Source organism: Kogia breviceps, chromosome 11 (assembly GCF_026419965.1).
Source record: "Kogia breviceps isolate mKogBre1 chromosome 11, mKogBre1 haplotype 1, whole genome shotgun sequence".
Classification (NCBI taxonomy): domain Eukaryota; kingdom Metazoa; phylum Chordata; class Mammalia; order Artiodactyla; family Physeteridae; genus Kogia; species Kogia breviceps.
In genome coordinates this window covers 4749266-4770398 of record NC_081320.1, presented here as the reverse complement: position 1 = coordinate 4770398, position 21133 = coordinate 4749266, and the positions used below count along the sequence as shown (strand labels likewise).

General features: G+C 45.0%; 1 protein-coding gene across 1 annotated transcript in view; it reads left to right on the top strand.

Annotated features, from left to right (window-relative positions):
- Positions 1-21133, top strand: part of SLC9A4 (solute carrier family 9 member A4) — a 63224-nt gene that overhangs the window by 16424 nt on the left and 25667 nt on the right. The window contains exons 3-4 of the mRNA XM_059079633.2: positions 16182-16441; positions 17909-18126. Coding sequence (XP_058935616.1) covers positions 16182-16441; positions 17909-18126 — 478 coding nt within the window. The remainder of the gene's footprint in view (positions 1-16181; positions 16442-17908; positions 18127-21133) is intronic.

Below are 21133 nucleotides of genomic sequence, written 5' to 3'. Positions count from 1 at the left end.
TGTGGGGTCCGACCCTGTCTCCACGTAGATGGTGTCAAATTGAGTTCATTGCTTGATGCTGTGAGAAAGAAGCACACACGTGGGAACCCGAGTCAGGGTCGGCGTGTTATTTATAGACGTCCACCCCCATGAGTGCCTGAGAGCCACAGAAAGAAGCACACACGTGGGAACCCGAGTCAGGGTCGGCGTGTTATTTATAGACGTCCACCCCCATGAGTGCCTGAGAGCCACAGAGCCTTCCTTACAGCCTAAGCGATGCCGCATCTGTCTGGACTTGGCGGTCTCAGCTTTTCCGCGAGAAGTGCTGCACACACAGACCTGAACAGACTCTCTCTGGGGGAGTGTCGGGGCATGTTTTTCTCGCCTTATTTACCTTCACTTTTTGCAGGTTCCTAGGAAAGGAGGAGAGAGGCTTGCAGATACCTTTACAAGTAGACAGTTTCCTCTGGCCAAGGATGTGGGTTTCTACAGGGGAGGCGTGAACCCAACAAGTGTCATCTTGAGCAAGTGACTCCATCCTTTTGTGCCTCCACGTCCTCAAGTGTAAAATGGGAATGTTTAGTCTGACCCCAGAGGGTGTTTTTGTGGAGGCTGTGAAATCAGACACACAGACGCCGGCACCTAGTAGGTGAGCAATCAGGGTCCTGTTGCCTTTCCCAGGTTCGAGGGGAGGTTCCACGCAAGATGGACCATCTGGGGCTTCCCTGGTGGCGCAGCGGTTGAGAGTCCGCCTGCCGATGCAGGGGACGCGGGTTCGTGCCCCGGTCCGGGAGGATCCCATGTGCCGCGGAGCGGCTGGGCCCGTGAGCCGTGGCCGCTGAGCCTGTGCGTCCGGAGCCTGCGCTCTGCAACGGACGGGAGAGCCCGTGACAGTGGGAGGCCTGCGTACCGCAAAAAAAAAAAAAAAAAAGATGGACCGTCTGGTTGGTGTCTGTTGGCCTGGAAATGGGGATCAGGCGTAAACGCCAGGTGGCCACTAGGTGCACCACCCTCCTAGCACCAACAGGGAAGCGCCCACCAGGGCGCCCAGGCCGGCCCAGAGCCCGGGCATGTAACTTCTGGCCCGACTCTCTTCAAAGCCTCTGGAGGTCTGCCTGGTGAGCTTCTCCTTAGCTCACAGAGGCCACTGGCCATCAGTAAGGGTACTGGCCGTGGAGCCCGCGGGGGCGTGTGTGATGCAACACCCACGATAGCTTGGGTTGGCACTTAGGCAGTGGGGGTGCTGGGAGAAATGAAGGGCTGAGAGCAGCCCAGCGCTGGCCCCAGCAAACAGGGATGTTCGAGGGGTCAGATGTGCACCAACAGAGAAGCCAAATTTGACTCCTAAGCTTTCCCAGCTGGGAGACACCTTTACCTCCCCGCACCTGGGGTTTCAGCCGTAGGCTCCTGTTAACCAGAAGCCTGAAAGGTCTGCTCCCTGGGCCCGTATAAATAATTCAGAGATGCGCGCTCCGGCAGCGCAGGCTCGCAGAGGGACACTTCAGCCGCAGGTCATTGGAATTCCTCAAGTCTGTTTCAGAAACACTGGTTTGGTTCATTGTCTTCTGGTTGGAGAAACAGACTAATTGAAGTCTAAGGGTTACAAGAGGGTTTCCAGCAGCCCGCGGCGCTGTGAGCCCCTGCTGGGTGGTTAGAACTACCTCCAGGTTCACAAGGGCAACAAGAAGAACGGAACCTCGCTGGCTATCAAGTTGTCCTTCCTTTGTCAGGAGGTAGGGTTGAGCCGCTATGGACATGGATTTGGAAAAGAAACACTTCTGGGGAGAAAAGCAAACTCTAAGCCTGGGACTCTGGACAGCCAAGAGAGTTTCCTAGTTCAGTGGTTTCCAAGAGACTCTCCCGCCCCGAAGAGCACGCCTGCATGCGTTCTCAAGGGTGTGTCAGGTGAGTCGGGCTTTGCTGTGGAAAAAAATCTGCTCAGGGTCACGTGAGCAGCGCCCCAAGCTGGCAGTTTGGAAGAGGTGGTGAGCAGCTAGTCTGTTCCCCCGTGGCTTCCCCAATGATTATGTAAAACGAACGGGTCTCTGGCAGAACCTGTCCTGCGGGCCCGGCTCTGTCACATCCCATCCAGGTGATGGGTCAGAGACGGAGCCCTTGGTTCTATCCCCAGGCAGTGGTTTGCCCCAGTCCCCCCTGCTCACCTGGGATCACGTAAGTGATCGTTGTACTAGCAGCACATGGGAGAAAACGGAGAGCTCACGGAATGCAACTACTTTATTTCAAAGTTGAGTCCTGTTTGATTGAGCCTTGAGTTTGAATCTTTCATTTATTCATTCGTCATTCATTCATTCATGAAAAAAAAAACGCTGAGCAGTACTTTTTCTCAGAAACTGCTCTTTCTGTAACAGAGGAGAGCCACATCCCACTTTCCGCTGCTTTTGTTCACTGAAAGGTTACTGTCTATACACAATGGCCTGCCTCGGGGAACCCCGCCCCTCTGCCCGAAGGTTAAACCGAAGTGCCTTTGTTCAGGCAAGCGGTCTGGCCTGCGGATGGCGGCAAGAAAGAAGAAATGAACACATCCCTTCCCTGAGGCTGGCCATTCCAGGGGATATTTGCAAATCTTATGGCCTTTTTACTTGACTTCCTCATCTCCTCCCACTCTGTGCTATAGCATCCAAACCCCGAAAAGATGGTTATTTTGAGACATTAGTCCGCCATCTTTCTGTCTGCCCAGCACCTCGTCTCCAGTTTATTAGCCACGGTGCCGGACTGACCCTCTCAGAAGAAGCAAATCACTGAGTCTTCAGTGAATTGACATCTACTGGTCACAACTGATGTTTGCTTTTACAGTTCAAAAAGTTTGGAGGTTAAACAGCCTTAAAATGACTTTTCCTGTCCTGCAGGTGTACTAGCACCAGATGCTGAAAGTCAGTCCTCTGGGCGTTTGCTTCAAGTTGGCCTGGAGGTGATGGGAGGGGACGATTGCCCAGACTCAGAGGGGCCAGGCTGGGCGGCTCCCTGAAGAGATCATGGCTGAGGAACAGGGGTGGGGGTGGGGGTGTGATTGCTATTAGCTCTGAACTGCTAAGTTTCATTTACCTACAGGCCACTGAAAAGAAATTTTCCATAGTTTTAGAGATAGAAGTCTGGAGCCTGGGGGAAAGATTGAAGGGAGATAGTATGTAGGAGCCATTGGCAGGTAGGCGGGAATAGCAAATATGAAATATGGCCCGTCCTCTACCCTGCTGTTCTTCAGGCTGAGAAGAATGTTCAGACTTTTTAAATTGAAAACAATTTCCTTAAAGAAACATCTTTGCTGCTCCCTAAATCAATAAAATCCTGCTGCATCTTCCTGGCCTTTCTGAGATTATAAGCAGCTAATGATCAAGGATGTCAGTCCTAAGAGACTCAGGAGATCCCACCTTTAATCTCCTGTCCTGAGTTTCAGATCTTTTTTCCCTTCCTTTAAGGAGTGAAGTATAAAAGCTTCCTACCTTCTGTCCCTTTTTTTAAGCTTTTTTAAAAAATTGAAATAGAGTTGATTAACAATGTTGTGTGAGTTTCAGGTGTTCAGCAAAGTTATTCAGTTATTTTTTTTCCAGATTCTTTTCCCATATATAAAATGTTGAGTATAGTTTCCTGCTATAAAGTAAGTCGCTGTCGGTTATCTATTTTATACATAGTAGTGTGTATATGTTAATCCAAAACTTCTAATTTTTCTCTCCACCCCCTTCCCCTGTGGTAACCATAACTTTGTTTGCTATGTCTGTGGGTCTGTTTCTGTTTGGTAAATAAGTTCATTTGTATCATTTTTTTTTTTTAGATTCCACATATAAGCGCTATCATATGCTATTTGTCTTTTTCTGGCTCTATCATTCTGGCGGCTGCTAGGTAACTGCTGGGTTTCTTGTTTCTTAGTTAATTTTCTTTAATAGTCAAAGAAAGTGGTTACCAAGGAACTGCTCTATGACAACTTAACATGCCAGTGCCCTTTCATTATTTAATTTCCTGTGTCAGGTTGATGCATACAGTGTGTGTGTGTTATTCTCTGTACCTTTCCAGCATCTGATGTACAGTGAAGATCATTTCTGCTGTACTGTGCTGTGACTCTGAACTTAACAATGTTTTTTTTTTTTAATAGATCTTTATTGGAGTGTAATTGCTTCACAATACTGTGTTAGTTTCTGTGGCAGAACCAAGCAAATCAGCCATATGCATACACCAAGGCTTTTTGTTTGTTTGTTGTTTGTTTTTGCGGTACGCGGGCCTCTCACCGTTGTGGCCTCTCCCGTTGCGGACACGCAGGCCCAGCGGCCATGGCTCACGGGCCCAGCCGCTTCGCGGCAATGGCCCCACCCTTACCTCATTTTAACTTAATCACCTCTTAACAGACCCTATTTCCAAATCCAGTAACATTCTGCAATTAAGACTTTATGAATTTTCTTTTATAATTTTTTAAAATTTATTTATTTACTTTTGACTGCGTTGGGTCTTCACTGCTGCGCGCGGGCTTTCTCTAGTTGCGGTGCGTGGGGGCTACTCTTCGTTGCGGTACGCTGGTTTCTCACTGCAGTGGCTTCTCTTGTTGTGATGCACGGGCTCTAGGGGCGCGGGCTTCAGTAGTTGTGGGGTGTGGGTTCAGTAGTTGTGGCTCACGGGCTCTAGAGCGCAGGCTCAGTAGTTGTGGCGCATGGGCTTAGTTGCTCTGCGGCATGACCAGGGCTCGAACCCATGTCCCCTGCGTTGGCAGGCGGGTTCTTAACCACTGAGCCACCACGGAAGCCCAAGACTTAAACATATGAATTTTGAGGGACATAATTCAGCCCATAGAAGACCCCGCAGTAACCCAGGAATAGGAAGTGCTTTACGAGGGGTCTCACAAAGGCTGTAACTGGAACCTAGCTGGTTTTAGTGATTTCAGATCTTATCTTACAGTCAGGATGGACCAGGTTATGTTCTGGTAATAAACATCCCTCCAGACCTCAGTGGCCCACAGCAACAAAGGTGTATTTCTTACTTATACTTCTTGTCTTCTATTGGCCAACAGAGCCGTCTATCTATTCAATTCAATTCAATTCTATTCTATTCCATTCCATTCCATTCCATTCCATTCTTCAGGATCTAGGCTTATAGAGCAGCCATGTACTGAGCATTGCCGGTCTCTGTGCCAGAGGGAAGGAGAGAAGATTCATGGAAAGCCTCACCTCAGCAGACAAATGCCCAATCCCGTAAAGGACACATCGCTTCTGCTCAAAACTCATTTAAACACAAAATTTGGCCAGGCAGAGTCACATGGTAGAGGCTGGACATGCAGTCCCATCAGATGCCTTGAAGGGAAAGAAATACTGGGTGAACAGTGCTAATAACTGTCATATTCTTACTCCAGAGCCCCTCCACTGCATTTTTGTAGATCTTTGCATTTCTCTTCCCTCTCCAAGTAGCTTCCACATAATCTCCTCCATCATCTGTCCCCTACTCCTTAGTTTTTATTATTTACAGTTTTCTGGGGCTCATAACCCCTCCCTCCTTATGGCCTCTCATAATCTCTTAATCTGCCTCCTTAGACTTCTCTGTTCATCCACACCTGGTCCATTATCTCCGTACTTCTCAGAAGACGTGGTTGCTACAGCTCATAACTGGACAAAGGTTTTCACCTCAAGCTACTTCGTGGTCCCTAGTCGATGAACACATTTCTCAAGGGTCTGTCAACTCCTGTTCTTGGATGAGAGGTGTCTGGTTGAAAGTACTGTAGGCACGCAAGGCTCCTCCTCCTCCTCAGATGCTTTGTCATAGATGTTACCCTCACAAGGAGCCATGGTGGGGACTGTGGTTATCAAGTCTAGGAGGACTGGTAGTCAAAAGTCTGCAATCAGTTATCATTAAGCTATCAGCTCTCAGTGTCAGAGAAATCCAGGAGGTTTAATATTGTGAACAGCTTTTTCACTCCAGTTCCTAAGGATAGTTAAAAGTCAGTATGTTTAATGAACCTACATGGTTATAAGTGTTCTTTATTTTCGTGAAGTGGTATAATGTTAACGCAGAGTGTCCTGTAAAAAGTTAAGAATGTTATAGTGTAGAGTGCCAGTGAACATAATGCAAAGAGGTATGGCCCATAATAAAATTATAAAAGAATTTTAAAAGTATTCAACTAATCAGAATGAATGCAGGAAAAGAACAAAACCAGAGGAGGAAAAGAGAAAACAGCTAATAAAACGGTAGATCTAAATCCAAGCAAGACAATAATTATACTAAATCTTAGTAGACTAAACACTCCAATTAAAGGTCAGAGGGGCTTCCCTGGTGGCGCAGTGGTTGAGAGTCCGCCTGCCGATGCAGGGGACACGGGTTCGTGCCCCTGTCCGGGAGGATCCCACATGCCGCGGAGTGGCTGGGCCCGTGAGCCATGGCCGCTTAGCCTGCGCGTCCGGAGCCTGTGTTCCGCAAAGGGAAAGGCCACAACAGTGAGAGGCCCGCATACCACACACACAAAAAAAATGTCAGAGATTATCAGAATTGATTATAAAGCAAGACCCAAGTACATCCTATTTGCAGGAAACATAACTATAAAGATGTAGATAAGCTGAAAATAAATGAATGCAAAACTATACCAGGCATATGGTAGACCAGGCATTAGAATGCTGGTGTGGTCATATTAATGTCAATTAAAATAGACACAAAGGTAGAAAAATTTACAAAGATAAAGAGGGATGTTTCATAATGACAAAAAAAAATGTCAATTCATCAAGAATACCTAACAATTATGCATGTGTATGCACCCAGTAGTAGAGCCATGAAGTAAAACTGGACAAATTTCAAGGAAGGAAATGACAATTCCACAATCACAGCAAGAGTCTTAATACTTTTCATTTAGAAAATGATAGAACAAATAGGCAAAATGTGAGCAAGACACTGAGGAGAGGTGAACACTGTCAACCACCTTCTTCTAAATGATATTTCTAGAGCTCTGTGCCCGGCAACTACAACCCATACATTCTTTTCAAGTTCAAATACCATGTTCATCAAAACTGACCACGTATTTGACTGTAACAAAAAGCCTCAATAGATTTAGAAGCCATGCAATCAGAGTGTGCTCTCTGTCTCCAGCAGAATTAAATTAAAAATAAATTACATTAAGGAATATCCCAATATTTGGAAAGTAAACAATACACTTCTAAATAATCCATGATTCAAACAAGAAATTACAAAGGAAATTTAAAAATACATTTAACAAATGCTAATGATGTACCAGAGGAAAATTTATGGCTTTAAATGCTTATAGTAAAGATTTTAAAGTTCTAAAATCAATGACATATGTTCTACTTCTTCAGGTAATTTCTTCAAACTAAAGAAAGGAGAGCAAGGTAAATCTAAAGTAAGTAAAGGCAATAGTAAAAGTAATAATAAATGATAATAATAGAATAAATAATAAATTAAAAGATATAAGACATCTTGCCTGTATCTTAAGGAAAAACTAATACTTATTCATCATAAATGCTTTCAAAAATAGGAGTGATCACTTTTCAACTCACATTTGAAGCCACCTTTACCCTGATACCCAAAGATAATGAATGCAAAGAAAGAAAATTACGGAAGGAATATAGACTAAAATATACTTAAAACATTAGCAAGTCAAGTTCAGCAATATATAAAAAGGACAATAAGTCATGGCCACACAAGGTAAATACATCCCAGAAATAGAAGTTTCTTTAACGTGGAGAAAAGTCTATTAATGCAATTCAGTGGAAAAAGTGATTGTATCACTAGATGCAGAAAACCTTTTGACAAAATTCAACACCTGCTTATGATGAAAACTCCTGGCAAGGTAGAAAGAATAAATAACTTCTTCAACCTGATAAAAGATATTTATGAAAAACTTACAGCTAACATCACATCTAAAGGTTAAATATCAAACACTTTTCTTCTAAGATCAGGATCAAGGCAACACTTCACTCTCAATGCTTCTATTTTTAGAAAAAAGCATAAAGACAAGATCACTAATGAAATAATATATATGTCTCTATTTGTGAATGACATGATGGTTTATGTAGAAAATCCTAAGGAGTCTATAAAACAATTACTGGAGTTAATAAGTAAATTTAACAAGGCCATGGGATATAAAGTTAACATACAAAAATGAAAACACTTCAATATAGTAGTGGCAAACAACTTTAAATAGTAGTGGCAAAAGGAAATGTTAAGATTCCATTTATAAGTACTGTCAAAACAAAAGTACTTAGAAGTTCAACAAAGTTGTGTGAGACCATTTCACTGAATGTTATAGAACATTGCTGACAGGAATTAAAAGACCTAAATAACATCACGTTTGTTAATGGAAGACTCAATATTATTAAGAGGTCAGTTTTCTCCCAGTTGATCTATAGATTCAATAAAATCCCAATCAAAATCCCAGGAGACTTTTTCTTGTAGAAATCAAATCGACAATCTGATCCTAAAATCTTACTGGAAATCCAAATGACACAGAGTACACAAAGGAATTTTTGAAAAGAACAACAGTAGAAGACTTATTTGAAAACTTGCTTTAATGTACAAAGTTACAATATTGATTAAACAATAGACGTGACATTGTGGAAGAGGATGGAGAGTCTGAAATAGACTTACACATATATGGTCAACTGAGTTTTGGTGAAGGGACCAAGGCAATTCAATGGGAAAGGAAGACCTGGAGCTGAAATAACTGGATATCCATGTAGGAAAATATGGAAATTACTCCTTACCTCAAACCAAATTCAAAAATTACCACAAAATGTACTATAGACTAAATGTAAAAGCTAAAATTATAAATCTCTTGGAAGAAAACACAGGGAAAAATCTTTACGATGTTGGAGTAGGCAAAGGACAGAAAAAGGACAAACGAGAAAAAAGGTAATAAACTGGTTCTTATCAAAAGAAAAAAAAAATTTGCTTTTCAAAATACACTATTAAGTAAACAAAAAGCCACAGAATGGGAGAGAGTATTCACCATGCATGTATAAAAGACATCCAGGGTATGTAAAACATTTTATAACTCAAAAAGAACTCAAAAAGGAGTAAAATATTTGAACAGGTACATCATAAAAGATGGTATATGAGTGGTCAATAAGTGCATGAAAATATGCTCAACATCTTTAGTAATCAGGGAAATGCAAATTAAAATCATGATGAAATAACGTCTATACACCCATCAGAGTGGAATTCCTGGACATCTCATACATTCCTGGCAGGAATGGAAAACGATCCGGTGTCTTTGGAAAACAATTTGGTAGTTGCTACTGAACGTCTGTGTCGCCCGGAAATTCATACGTTGGAATCTAATCCCCGGTGTGATGGTATTTGGAGCTGGGGCCTGTGGGAGGCAATTAGGTCATGAGGGTGGAGCCCTCACGAATGGGATTAGCGTCTTCATAAAAGAGACCCCAGAGAACTCCCTCGTCCCTTCTGCCATGTGAGAACACAGCGAGGAGACAACTCTCTAAGAACCAGGCTTTCACCACTGAATCTGCTGGTGCTTTGATCTTGGACTTGGCAGCCACCAGAATTATGAGAAATAAATTTCTGTTGTTTATAAGCCACCCAGTCTATGGTATTCTAGTATAGCTGCCTGTATAGATGTAGACAGCAGTTTCTTACATTTTTAACTTGTATCTACAGCGCTGCCTACCCATTCTACTCCTGTATATCCAGGGGAAATGAAAACATAAGTCTGTGCAAAAGAGTTGTACGTGAATGTTCGTAGCAGCAATATTCCAAGAGCAAAAGCTGGGTGGTGCGCAGAGCAGGAAACAAATGTCCTTCAACAACAGAATGGATGGGCCAATTGTGCTTTAGCCACATAGTGGAATACTACTCAGTAATGAAAAGGAACGAACCACTGATCCCTGTAACAACAACTGCTGAGTTGAAGAAGCCAAACACAAAAGAGTCTGTACGTTATTATTCAATTTATATAAATAAAAATTAATCTGTGGTGACAACAGTAGCATGGTGGTTTCCTGGTGTCAGGGTTGGAGGGAGGGATGGACTTTTAAAAAGAAATGAAGAACCTTTCTGGGTTTGTGGAATTGTTCTAGATCTTGACTGTGGTTATTTTACGGGTGTATACAGTGGCCAGAATTCATTTGTTTTAGATGCAGCTTACCATATGTAAATCATTCCTCAATAAAATTGATCAAGAAAAAAATATCGGGCTTCCCTGGTGGCGCAGTGGTTGAGAATCCGCCTGCCGATGCAGGGGACGCGGGTTCGTGCCCCGGTCCGGGAAGATCCCACATGCCGCGGAGCGGCTGGGCCCTCTCCACCTCTGCTAAGGCTTGGGTGCTGGGCTGCTGCTGTCCTAAGTCATCATTCTGTGTGTTGAAAGGGCTTTGAAAACTTTTACAGTGGTATCCATAAAGGGTCACCAGTACTATGATCTTGGGAGGTTGGTGAGCTTGTTAAAAGTAATAGGAAAGGACCGTTTTCTGAGCCTTCTCTGAACTGGTTTGTTTGTTTGTTTGTTTGTTTGTTTGTTTTACAGCATCACGTCTGACACCAAATGTGTGCGTGTTTCTTCCCATACCAACTAGTTCTCCAACTCTCCAGATACCAGCTAGGTGACTTACAATTTAATTCAGTTCTGACACTAACCACCTAGAATTAGCACAAACCCCCAAACCCCACAGGCTAAGGGCTCAGTCCCATAAGACTCCTCAGCTTCAGACACCAGTTCCAAGACTGGACCTCTCATGTGTCTAACTGACGGGTTGTAAACTTGGGGGGGGTTCCCACAAGCCCTCCTCAGGTTTGACAGTTTGCTAGAGCAGCTCACAGAACTCGGACAACCAGTTTAATTTCTATGACCCGTTTCTTAGGAAAGATGCAACTCAGGAAGAGCTGAATAAAAGGGATGCGTAGGGCGAGGTACGTGGGAAGGGGTGCAGAGCCTCCCCAGGGGCACCACCCTCCTGGCACCAACCTGGAAGCGTTCTGAACCCCGTTGTTTGGGTTTTTCTGGAGGTTCTATTACGTAGGCATGACTGATTAATTTATTAGCCACTGATAATTTTTTTAACTTTTTATTTTATATTGGAATATAGCCGATTAACGATGCTGTGATAGTTTCAGCTGTACAGCAAAGGGACTCGGCGATACCTATGCATGTATCCATTCTCCCCCATGGCCACTGTTTATTGAAATCAAGCTCCAGCCCTTCTCCCCTTCCTGGAGGTTAGGGGATGGGGATGAAAGTTACAACGCTTTACTCACTTGGCTGGTTTCTATGGCAACCAGTCCCCCTCCTTGGGGTGGGGTGTGGGTGGGGTGAAACCCAGGCGAGAGTCACCTCATTAGCATAAACTCAGGAGTGATTGAAAGGGGCTCATTACAAATAACAAAGATGCTCCTCTCATCCGTACCACTTAGGGAATTACAAGATTTTTAGGAACTCTGTGCCAGCTGCTGGGGACAAAGACAAAATATATATTTCTTATTATGTCCCAATATTGCACCTCCCCACTGAGTGAAGAGGGTAAATCTAATCTTGTTTTCCCTTAGTGCCAAGGACGTGTTTGAGCTTTAGCATTGGCTTGAGTTTTCCCTTTCAATATGTAAGAAATACACACACATGATTGTGATTTGAAAGAAGTCCAAAGAAAATCTTTCAGACCCTAATGACATCCAGAGCCGTATACTTTGAAAGATAAGAATTGTTTTTCATGCAGTCATATGGATTGTGTCTGTAACTGTAGTCTTCTTAATTACATGTACTACTTTAGCTTCTGAAACTGCCATGGCCTCCTCCTGGCAGGGTGCACTGGTGTCTGGGGACAGGGCTGGCCCCGTCGACTTTCCCAGGCCCTAGGGACAGATGGGGTAGCTACTTATAATCTGGAGAGCTATGCAAGAGTTTTCGTTTGTGGCCTCAACATGCAAATCTTTGTGTCTCGATCCTATTCCCCGAGTTTCCTGTGGGTGTGAGAGTCCAATAAACTCCCAGGTCCCAATTAAACTCATTCAAACTCGCCTTTTTTGAGTCTTGGGCAAGCATCTGGCTCCTTGGACCATGAGCACAGCTCCAAAGGTGCAACACCGAGGGCTTTTAAGACGCATATGTGGGTTGCTCCGGGGTCAGGCAGAAGGTGAAATTGAACTAAACAAACTCACTGAGTTGGGATACAACCACTAAAGTTCTTTTGGATTTGTTTTGAAACCATAAATCACAATTTTCTTCCAAACACTCAGCCAAGATTTTTTTCTTAGAACGTGGCTTCACTTTGCTTAAATAAAATAGACCCATATTACAGCAGTTTTGTAAAATATGGTTGATACACAATGAGACAGCTAGATATTGTTCAGGCCGTCCATGCATCAGACACACAGAGGGTGTTAGATGTGCAAGAGATTTATAGGGGAAACTCTTGCCAGAGAAAATGGGGAGGGAGTTCAGGGAGAAGGGAGAGCAGAAAGACCCCGGGGAAAAGAGAGGGATGGAGGGAAACTGGATGCGTTTCTACAAGAGTTTATCAAGCGCGTCCGGAGTCTTCAGGCTAAGGGCACCCATCAGAGGAGTCCCGCACCTTCCAGAAATGGACCTGCCTTGCCTTAGTAACCCTGCCACACTAGGTTTTTGGCTGAGATATTATATTATAGATAATATTGTATATATATGTATATATACATATGTGTGTGTATAAGTATATACACACACACAATGTTTATAGTGGTTTTCTTGGGAAATAGTAGGTAACATTTTTGTATGGGGGGAGGTTCCTTTGTACTTTTATATTTTCCAAAATTTCTGCACTTCAGTATGTGTATTCTTAAATCTGGTTTGAGATTTCAACAAGTCTCTCTCTCTCTTTTTTTAAAAGTAATCCGTCTCCTAATTTCAGAAATTGGTAATGCTTATGGCGTGGGCGTGTGCACGCTCATGTGTGTGAGTGTGAGAGTGTGTGTGTGTGTGTGTGTGTGTGTGTGTGTCCTTGCTTGGGCCAATTTGCACCAAGCTTCTTGATTCTTCTTTTTCACCTTCCCCAGATTGTCCTTCTTCCAGAAAATTCACTGGAAACATCTCTTTGGGATAAGAAACAAACCTGTTTATAAACTTCTGTCACTTTCCCTTACCTAAGTGAGTTTGTAGGTTATTGTACACTAAAAATTGAGAACTAATCCAGACACAGAAAACCATGTGTCCTGGGATCTCCAAAGAAGCATAATGGATCCATTTGGAGGGCAAGCCCCAGATTAGGGTTTTATGAAGTTCAAAATGAAGTTGTGCCCTGAAAGGATATATAACTAAGACCTTCTAGCCTATTTTACAAGTTAATTGCATTGTAAGGTCATCTGGGCTACCAAAGCTGCATTGGGTTCAATAGAGTCCCTTCCAAAATTCACGTCCACCCAGAACCTCAGGATATGATCTTATTTGGAAACAGTTCTTTGAAGATATAATTAGTTAAGATGAGCTCATTTTGGATTAAGGTGGGCTCTAAATCCAATGACTGGTGTCCTTATAAGAAGGCAACGTGAAGATGCAGGGGAGACACATCCAAGGAAGGCTAGATGAAGACAACGGCAGAGACGATATTGATGTGTCTACAAGCCAAGGCATGCTTTCCAGATTGCGTCCCCCCACCAGCACCTTCAGAGGAGGCATGATCCTGTCCACCCCTTGATTCTAGACTTCTATGCTCCAGAGCAGTGAGAAAATAAATGTTTGCTGAATTAGGCCACCCAGTTTGTGATACTTTGCCACAGCAGCCCTAGGGAACTAACATAGAAGGCAATGTGACAAAGCTGCTCTGGAGAGGGTCACGAGGACGGAGAACTCATGAGCAGAGAGGTCATCGCATGCCCTCCTCATGTTCCCTCCCCTCCATCAACAAAGTTCGCCAGATGAAGCATCCTAGATGGGGCTCGGTAACACCTGAGCTACGTGGAGGACTGGTCCTCTCTGCCAACTCACACGCCAAAGCCAAATGCTGGGCTGGATAAGATTCTTCATTTTCATGTGCCAACAGACAGCAAGAAGTGTATAAAGAGTTTCCTGCGTGGCTCCGGGTCACCCAGGAGCAGAGATGTTCATCCTCACAGACTAGCTGGCTCTTCTGTTTCTCTCCGTTGACTGGAGAGTGCAAATGAGATGAAGGGGGGCTTTGTTTTCAACGCACCCTGACAGTTTCTGATCATGAACGTGAACAAGGTAGCAGCCTAGGGACCATTTGCAGGCGATGGTTCGTTGCCAGCCTCTCGGTGGGAAAACATCGATCTTCAATCACAAAGGTGATGTCGTGGGAAGTCAGCAGAGGCCATGCGCGCGGGGGACCTGGAGGGGCCAGGACTGGGAAGGAGGACTGGGAGGCTGACGGGTCAGCCCGCAGTCTGGTAAGCCCTGGGGGTGAAGCCAAAGCAGAATCCAAAGGCTGTCAGGGCACCCTGAAGAACGGAGGGGCCGCGGAGTGTCTCTGTCAGGAAAGACGAATTGGGGATGGAGAGGGGGTGAGCAGGAAGCAGAGCACAGGATGACGCCCAGAGGGGCGGGGGGAGCGGCGTGTGAGGGAGGAGAGGGAATGACCGGGGAGCAGATCCACCCGCGCTGGAGGGCCCCCACAATACTGCTGCGGCTCTTCAGCACGCACAATACCAGCACGGACGTGGTTTCCTTGAGTTTAACTTCTGCCCCCTGCTCTGCTTTTGTCTTTGGTCTAAGCAAAGTTGATAGCTGTGTGCTGTGGTTTAGCAGGACCCTTCAGGGTCTGGGGCTCTCAAAGGTCTTCATTTCCTGCACGGATCTTACTTTACCTGTTTATGTGCCTCCCTGTGTGGCGGGCGGCCACTCTTCAGAAGTCCAGTCCGAGTTCTGGGTTGCCAAGTGGCATGAAATAGCGTTAAATCGATCCCTGCAGCTTCATATGAATGTGGAAATAAGCAGAGAAAGAGTAGGAGAATTGAGAGTGTGTATCACACGGACTGGAGTCATTTGGGGGATTCTAATGAGACACTGTATATGGAAAGCAGGTGGGGTCCTACCAAGAAAGAGAAAGCACACCGTAGGTTATACAGAGAAATTTTAATATCAAAATTATTAGCTATAATAAAGGAATAGCTACGAGCCATAAGAGAACTTTTTAGGGTACCCTAGGGATGAGGGATGACCCCCAAAGGAGGACCAACTTGGAAGGGGTTCCGATCTCCCTGGAGAAGGTGTGGATGGGCCACTGGACAGCACAGAAGCCGGCTGATTTAGCCAAGCTAGAGCTGGTCTGGACTTGATGGGCGAGCAAGGAGGGCAGACGAGAGAGCAGTCTTCTGCAGTCAGTGGCACTGGGCTGTGGGATCCCGGGCTCAAGAGGGCCCAGGGGGCCTTCAGAGGAGCAGGCTGCGTGGCTGGGTTCACAGAGGGAAGCCTGCGGAGGTGGACCCCTGGCCACAGGCAGGCTGCACCAGGGCCATGCCGGGGCTTTCTTGTCCTGTGCCAAGAGGTGTGAGGATAGTTCGTCAGTCAGGTGGAGGGTGCGGGGTGGCAGGGGACCACCCACTTCCAGCCCCTGTGGCCCTGTCGGGACCCCCGGGAAGTTCTCACGCCCACATGGCTGGTGGCTCTCATCCCTCCCACGGAAGTTGCAGGAAGCCCCTACCTCGGTGCAATGCCCCTCAGCTGAGCAAAGCTTAACGTGGTGCTCTTTTTTTTTTTTTTTTTTTTTTGCGGTACGCAGGCCTCTCACTGCTGTGGCCTCTCCCGTTGCGGAGCACAGGCTCCGGACGCGCAGGCTCAGCGGCCACGGCTCACGGGCCCAGCCGCTCCGCGGCATGTGGGATCTTCCCGGACCGGGGCACGAACCCGTGTCCCCTGCATCGGCAGGAGGACTCTCAACCACTGTGCCACCAGGGAAGCCCCGTGGTGCTCATTTTAAAGGAGAAATAAAGGAATGTCATTTTATATTACCAAGCCTATGTTGAAGGGTGCATCCGGAGCCAGAGGAAATCAATTGATGATGACACAGAGCTTAGTGAAGAGACTGGCATGTATGTAGTAGGTGCTCCGTGATTGAAAGCTGTGAGTGTTCTACGTCTTACTCGGAGAAACTGAATACATTTAAATCATTTGGAAGGCATTTCAATGTTAGGCAGCCGTGTTCATATTTCTTGTTGTGTAATTTTTGTGGTGGATTATTTAACTAGACGCAAAGTTAAGAATCTGTGTGTAAGCTGTTTCTCATTTCGAATTCATGTTTACTTTTTTTTTTCATTTTCTTTTTGTCTAGGTCTTATATAACATATTAATCGCCTTCACAAAGATGCATAAATTTGAACACATAGAACCTGTGGACATTTTGGCTGGATGTGCCCGATTCATTATTGTGGGGTGCGGGGGAGTATTTTTCGGCGTCATTTTTGGATTCATTTCTGCGTTTATCACACGTTTCACTCAGAACATCTCCGCGATTGAACCCCTCATCGTCTTCATGTTCAGCTACTTGTCCTACTTAGCGGCTGAGACGCTCTATCTCTCTGGCATCCTGGCGTGAGTACAAATCAAGGACCAACTCTCATCCAATAAAAGAGAGCTTAGGACCACAGATTGTGGACCAGCCTTTGAGAAAGGCCTGACTCCTAAATGCTAATCTTCAAAAGCGTTTCAGGATTCAGGTTTTTTGGAACTTTTGTAAAATCCAATTCAGGTCCTTTGCCAAACAAATGTTCTCTCCAGCATTTGCTTTTGCTCTGTTCTGGTGATTTTCCTGCATAGTAGTTATAAGGTCAATTTATAACTCTCAGAAAAACTGGTGCAGAGAAGAGCTGGGGGAGGTTCAAGGTTAAAGTCTCACTTCAGTCGTTATTTTTTTCCTTGAAGAATGCATTATTTTTTAATTTTTATTTATTTATTTTTTTTGTGCTAGGCGGGCCTCTCACTCTTGTGGCCTCTCCCGCTGCGGAGCACAGGCTCCGGACGCGCAGGCTCAGCGGCCAGGGCTCACGGGCCCAGCTGCTCGGCTCTGCTCGGCGGCATGTGGGATCTTCCCAGACCGGCGCATGAACCCGTGTCTCCTGCATCGGCAGGCGGATTCTCAACCACTGCGCCACCAGGGAAGCCCAAGAATGCATTATTTTAAAGTTAAAGGGAAGCATGCCATGAGCTACTCTCATTCCCGAGCTCTGTCTTCTGCTATCTCCCTCAAATCACATCAGAGCTCCAGGACTGCTCAGTGTGGAGTGAAACTAGGTAGATGGGATAAGACTAGCAATTCGGACTTTTTTTCCTAATGAAAATGTTTTTGAAATGTTTATCCCTGCGTAGATCTTGGAATGAGGCTTCTCAGCTTGGCTTATTCTACCCGATCGTGTTGCCTACTTTAAGACCTCACCCTCATACCCAGCCACTTGGGCACGATGTTATTGTATAGAAATATTTATCTTAATTAAATACAATAGTGTAAAGTCTAGGCACTCATCAATTTCCCACCTTACGAGTGAGCCAACCACTAAAACAAGGCAGAGTCCTTTCTTTCCCATCCAGACTTGCTAAGTGGCTCTAGAACAAAACATTTTAAAGGAAAAGTGTCTCCTTAAGATTTTGCAGGAAACATTACAACATGAGGGGGTCTCGCTGAAGTATTCTTTCTAGGTAACTGCACTGGGTTATTTTGGTTTAAGGCAGGTGAAGTAGAGAGTGCGAGGTGGGGGTGGAGGGAGCTAAATCAAAACAGTCCTGCTTCTGGCTCTTGCATGAATTGTGTGCCTTTTTGTTGCGGGAAAACCGTGTCATGCCCACCTTCCCTGCCACACACCCAACTTGTGCAGACCCCTTAGGGAGGAAGAAGAGGAAGAAAGAAAATCTCAGGAAAAACCTGCAGCCAGAAAGAGGACTGGAGAAGATGTTCTCTCTGGATAAAAACAGGATTTGTGTCTCTGTGCCATCACCAATAGGGAGGACTTTCCAATGAGGGGTAAGGCCTTGTGGCTTCTCCCTGAGACCCTTTTCCTTTTGCAGAATCACAGCCTGTGCAGTGACGATGAAAAAGTATGTCGAAGAAAACGTGTCCCAGACATCCTACACGACCATCAAGTATTTCATGAAGATGCTAAGCAGCGTCAGCGAGACCCTGATCTTCATCTTCATGGGCGTGTCCACCATTGGGAAGAACCACGAGTGGAACTGGGCCTTCGTCTGCTTCACCCTGGCCTTCTGCCAGATCTGGAGAGCCATCAGTAAGACACAGCAGGGCCCGGAGAGTCCCACCTGCTTCTTTTTTTTAATTTTTCTTATTCCTTCCTGCAAGGTTAAAGCATAATTAATGAGGTGATGCCAACTGGTTTTACTGGTTGGGGGGGTTGGGGTACCTTGTAGTGACCAGGAATGTTCTCCGTTTGCTTCCTCAATCAGTTCAGAATCATTACTGGCCAATAAGGTTGTGCGCTGAAGCAAGGCTGGAGCAGGGGCACTTTTTTTGAATTGAGAGGAAACTTTCACATCTACACGTTTAAATATAACTCGGTACATTTATCCCTTGCTCTTCACTTCTTTGCCAGTTTATGAGTTCTTGCACCTTAAATCAGATATAGATTATAAACTGCGGGCTTTCTTTTATACTTTGGTTACAGCAAAAGTGAGATCTCACAAACTGTAGTCTTTGTAAGGCAAGTACTGTTAGAAAAGTCTCCTAAATATTACAGGTGGTTTTAGTCAAGGGTTGAGTGTGATATATAGAAAACAAAGGAAGTGAAGCTCTCTTTTTGAAAAGTGCTTAGTAAAGGCAACTTTACAATGTAACTGGTATCACCCCTATAAAATATGCCTAATTTAAAAGCACGAGGTGTCTTGACTAATGGCTTTTAATTTAACTTGTATATTTATGTTTCTGGAGCTAGAAAGAACACTTAGTACTGAACTACAAGATACGCTTTACCTTTTGATTAGAAGCGATTATATTTTTAAATGACTTTAACCAGTACTTGAAGCATTTTTTTTTACATGACTTGGATCAGTATTTTCAAGCCAGTTGCTCAAAGAGAAATTAGGAGAAATGGCTCAGAACTCATCTTGAACATATCCATTCTAAATTTAGAATGATTTTTAGAATTTAGGCAAGAATAACAAGAATGTAGAAATATTTAAAATATTCATAAAAATAACTCTGAATATATGTGCCTGTTGGGTCTCCAAGGATTCTGTGATATAAATTTATAATCTCACAAGTCCTATCGGTATTACTAACTAGCTATTTGACCTTGGAAAGATAGTTAACTACTCAAAATCTTCTTCCCCAACCACAAAATGGGGAGTCTGGACAAATTTCATAGGTCCCTTTCAGTTCTGATGCTGCAGGGACCTACAGGAGAGTAGGGTTAATGTCAAGAGGAGCATCACCTCAGAGCTTCCGCCCAGCCGACAAGCGTAGAAACCAGCTGGGAGATGAATGTTGGGGAGACCTCACGATGCTTCACCCTTGGTGACCAGCCACCCAGCTCCTTCATTGTCCGTCCGAGGGAAATGATGTAACAGTTCCCGGGAGAATGACTTGGCCACGTCACAGCGAGGGACAGAGCCAGGTGTCGGAGTCCAGCTCTCCCACTCCTGCCTGACTCATCGTAGCTAAGAATAGTTCACACTCATGAAGGCTTATAACAGAGAAGGTCATGCTTTATGTTATTCATAGATATTAAATTCTTAAACCTTATGTCCACCTTCTGGTGTAAGTACTCAGTACCTCCAGAAAGCAGATGAGAAGACTGCGTACATGAAAAGATTGACTTTTGCCCAAGGTCATAGAACTAGCCCGTGTCCGGGACAAACAAAACAAAATGAGAAAAATTAAATTTTACTGCCTCCTGCACTGTCAGAGTGTCCCTACTATCAGAGGATGCTAGGAAAGAATAACAAGAATGTAGAACTATTAAAAATATTCATAAAAGTAACTCTGAATATATGTGCCTGTGGGGTCTTCAGGAGAGAAAAGAATTAAGGGTACTCTGGTATAAATGTATAATGTCACGTCAAGTCCTATCACTGTTACTAACTAGCTATTTGACCTTGGACAGACAGTTAACTACTCAGAAGCTTCTTCCCCGACCACAAAACAGTAGGTGTGGACAAATTGGTTAGGTCCCTTTCAGTTCGAGTACCGTGTGGATCTAGAGGGCAGTAGAGTTAATGTCAGTGATGCTTTTGCTGTGATGTCTGTGCGATTAGAAGCCACATGAGGATACCGAGAGGTTTATTGTTCTCCAGGGAAACCCCTGCTTTGATGAGTCACAGCATCTGTGAAGGGACCTTTCTCACTAGGAACCACTGCATGGGTGGCAGCTCAGCCACACGGGGATGAAAAACCAATGTGGTAGAAAACACCTCTGTGTTTTCAGCAAGCTCTCCTGCCCTCCACCTTCTACCTACTGACAGTAAGAAGCCCCCCCTTGGACCCCTTGCCAACTTCCTTTCTTTTTTGCATTGAGCCGCAAGAAGAACCAAACCAACCACCAAAGATCTGCTCACCTGCACAGACCCCTGGCACTGGGAGGGCTAATCTCACCTTCAAAATCACACACCTCCTCTGCTGACCCAGTGAGAGTATGAGCTGAGAAAAATGCTTCTACCCTTCAAGTGATACCCTTGATTTTCTTAGTTTTGAAAGGCTGACCAAAACTTATAAAATAGGTTAGAAAATATATACCATTTCTTATATCAAAAGTATCAAGAGGGCTTCCCTGGTGGCGCAGTGGTTGAGGGTCCGCCTGCCGATGCAGGGGACGTGGGTTCGGGCCCCGGTCCGGGAAGATCCCACGTGCCGCGGAGCGGCTGGGCCCGTGAGCCAGGGCCGCTGGGCCTGCGCGTCCGGAGCCTGTGCTCTGCAGCGGGAGAGGCCACGACAGTGAGAGGCCCGCGTACCGTAAAAAAAAAAAAAAAAAAAAAAAAAGTATCAAGATTTATTACTTTAAATACACACACACACAAACACACACACACACACACAAACACACACACACACACAGAGGCAGTCATGCTGGGAAACTACCAGAGAACACTTCTGACTTGAAGCACTGCTGTCTCACAACTACCCAAGAAGTAAAAAGTTTTGTAAGCTGTTCTGTTTGGGACAGACTGCCATGGGTGTGATGGAATCAGGTTGCCTTGTTTTGTGGGCACATGCACACGACTTGGGTTCACTAACGCTGCTGTGTCTTCTCATTCGTGACCCTCTGCTCTAATACGTATTTCCCC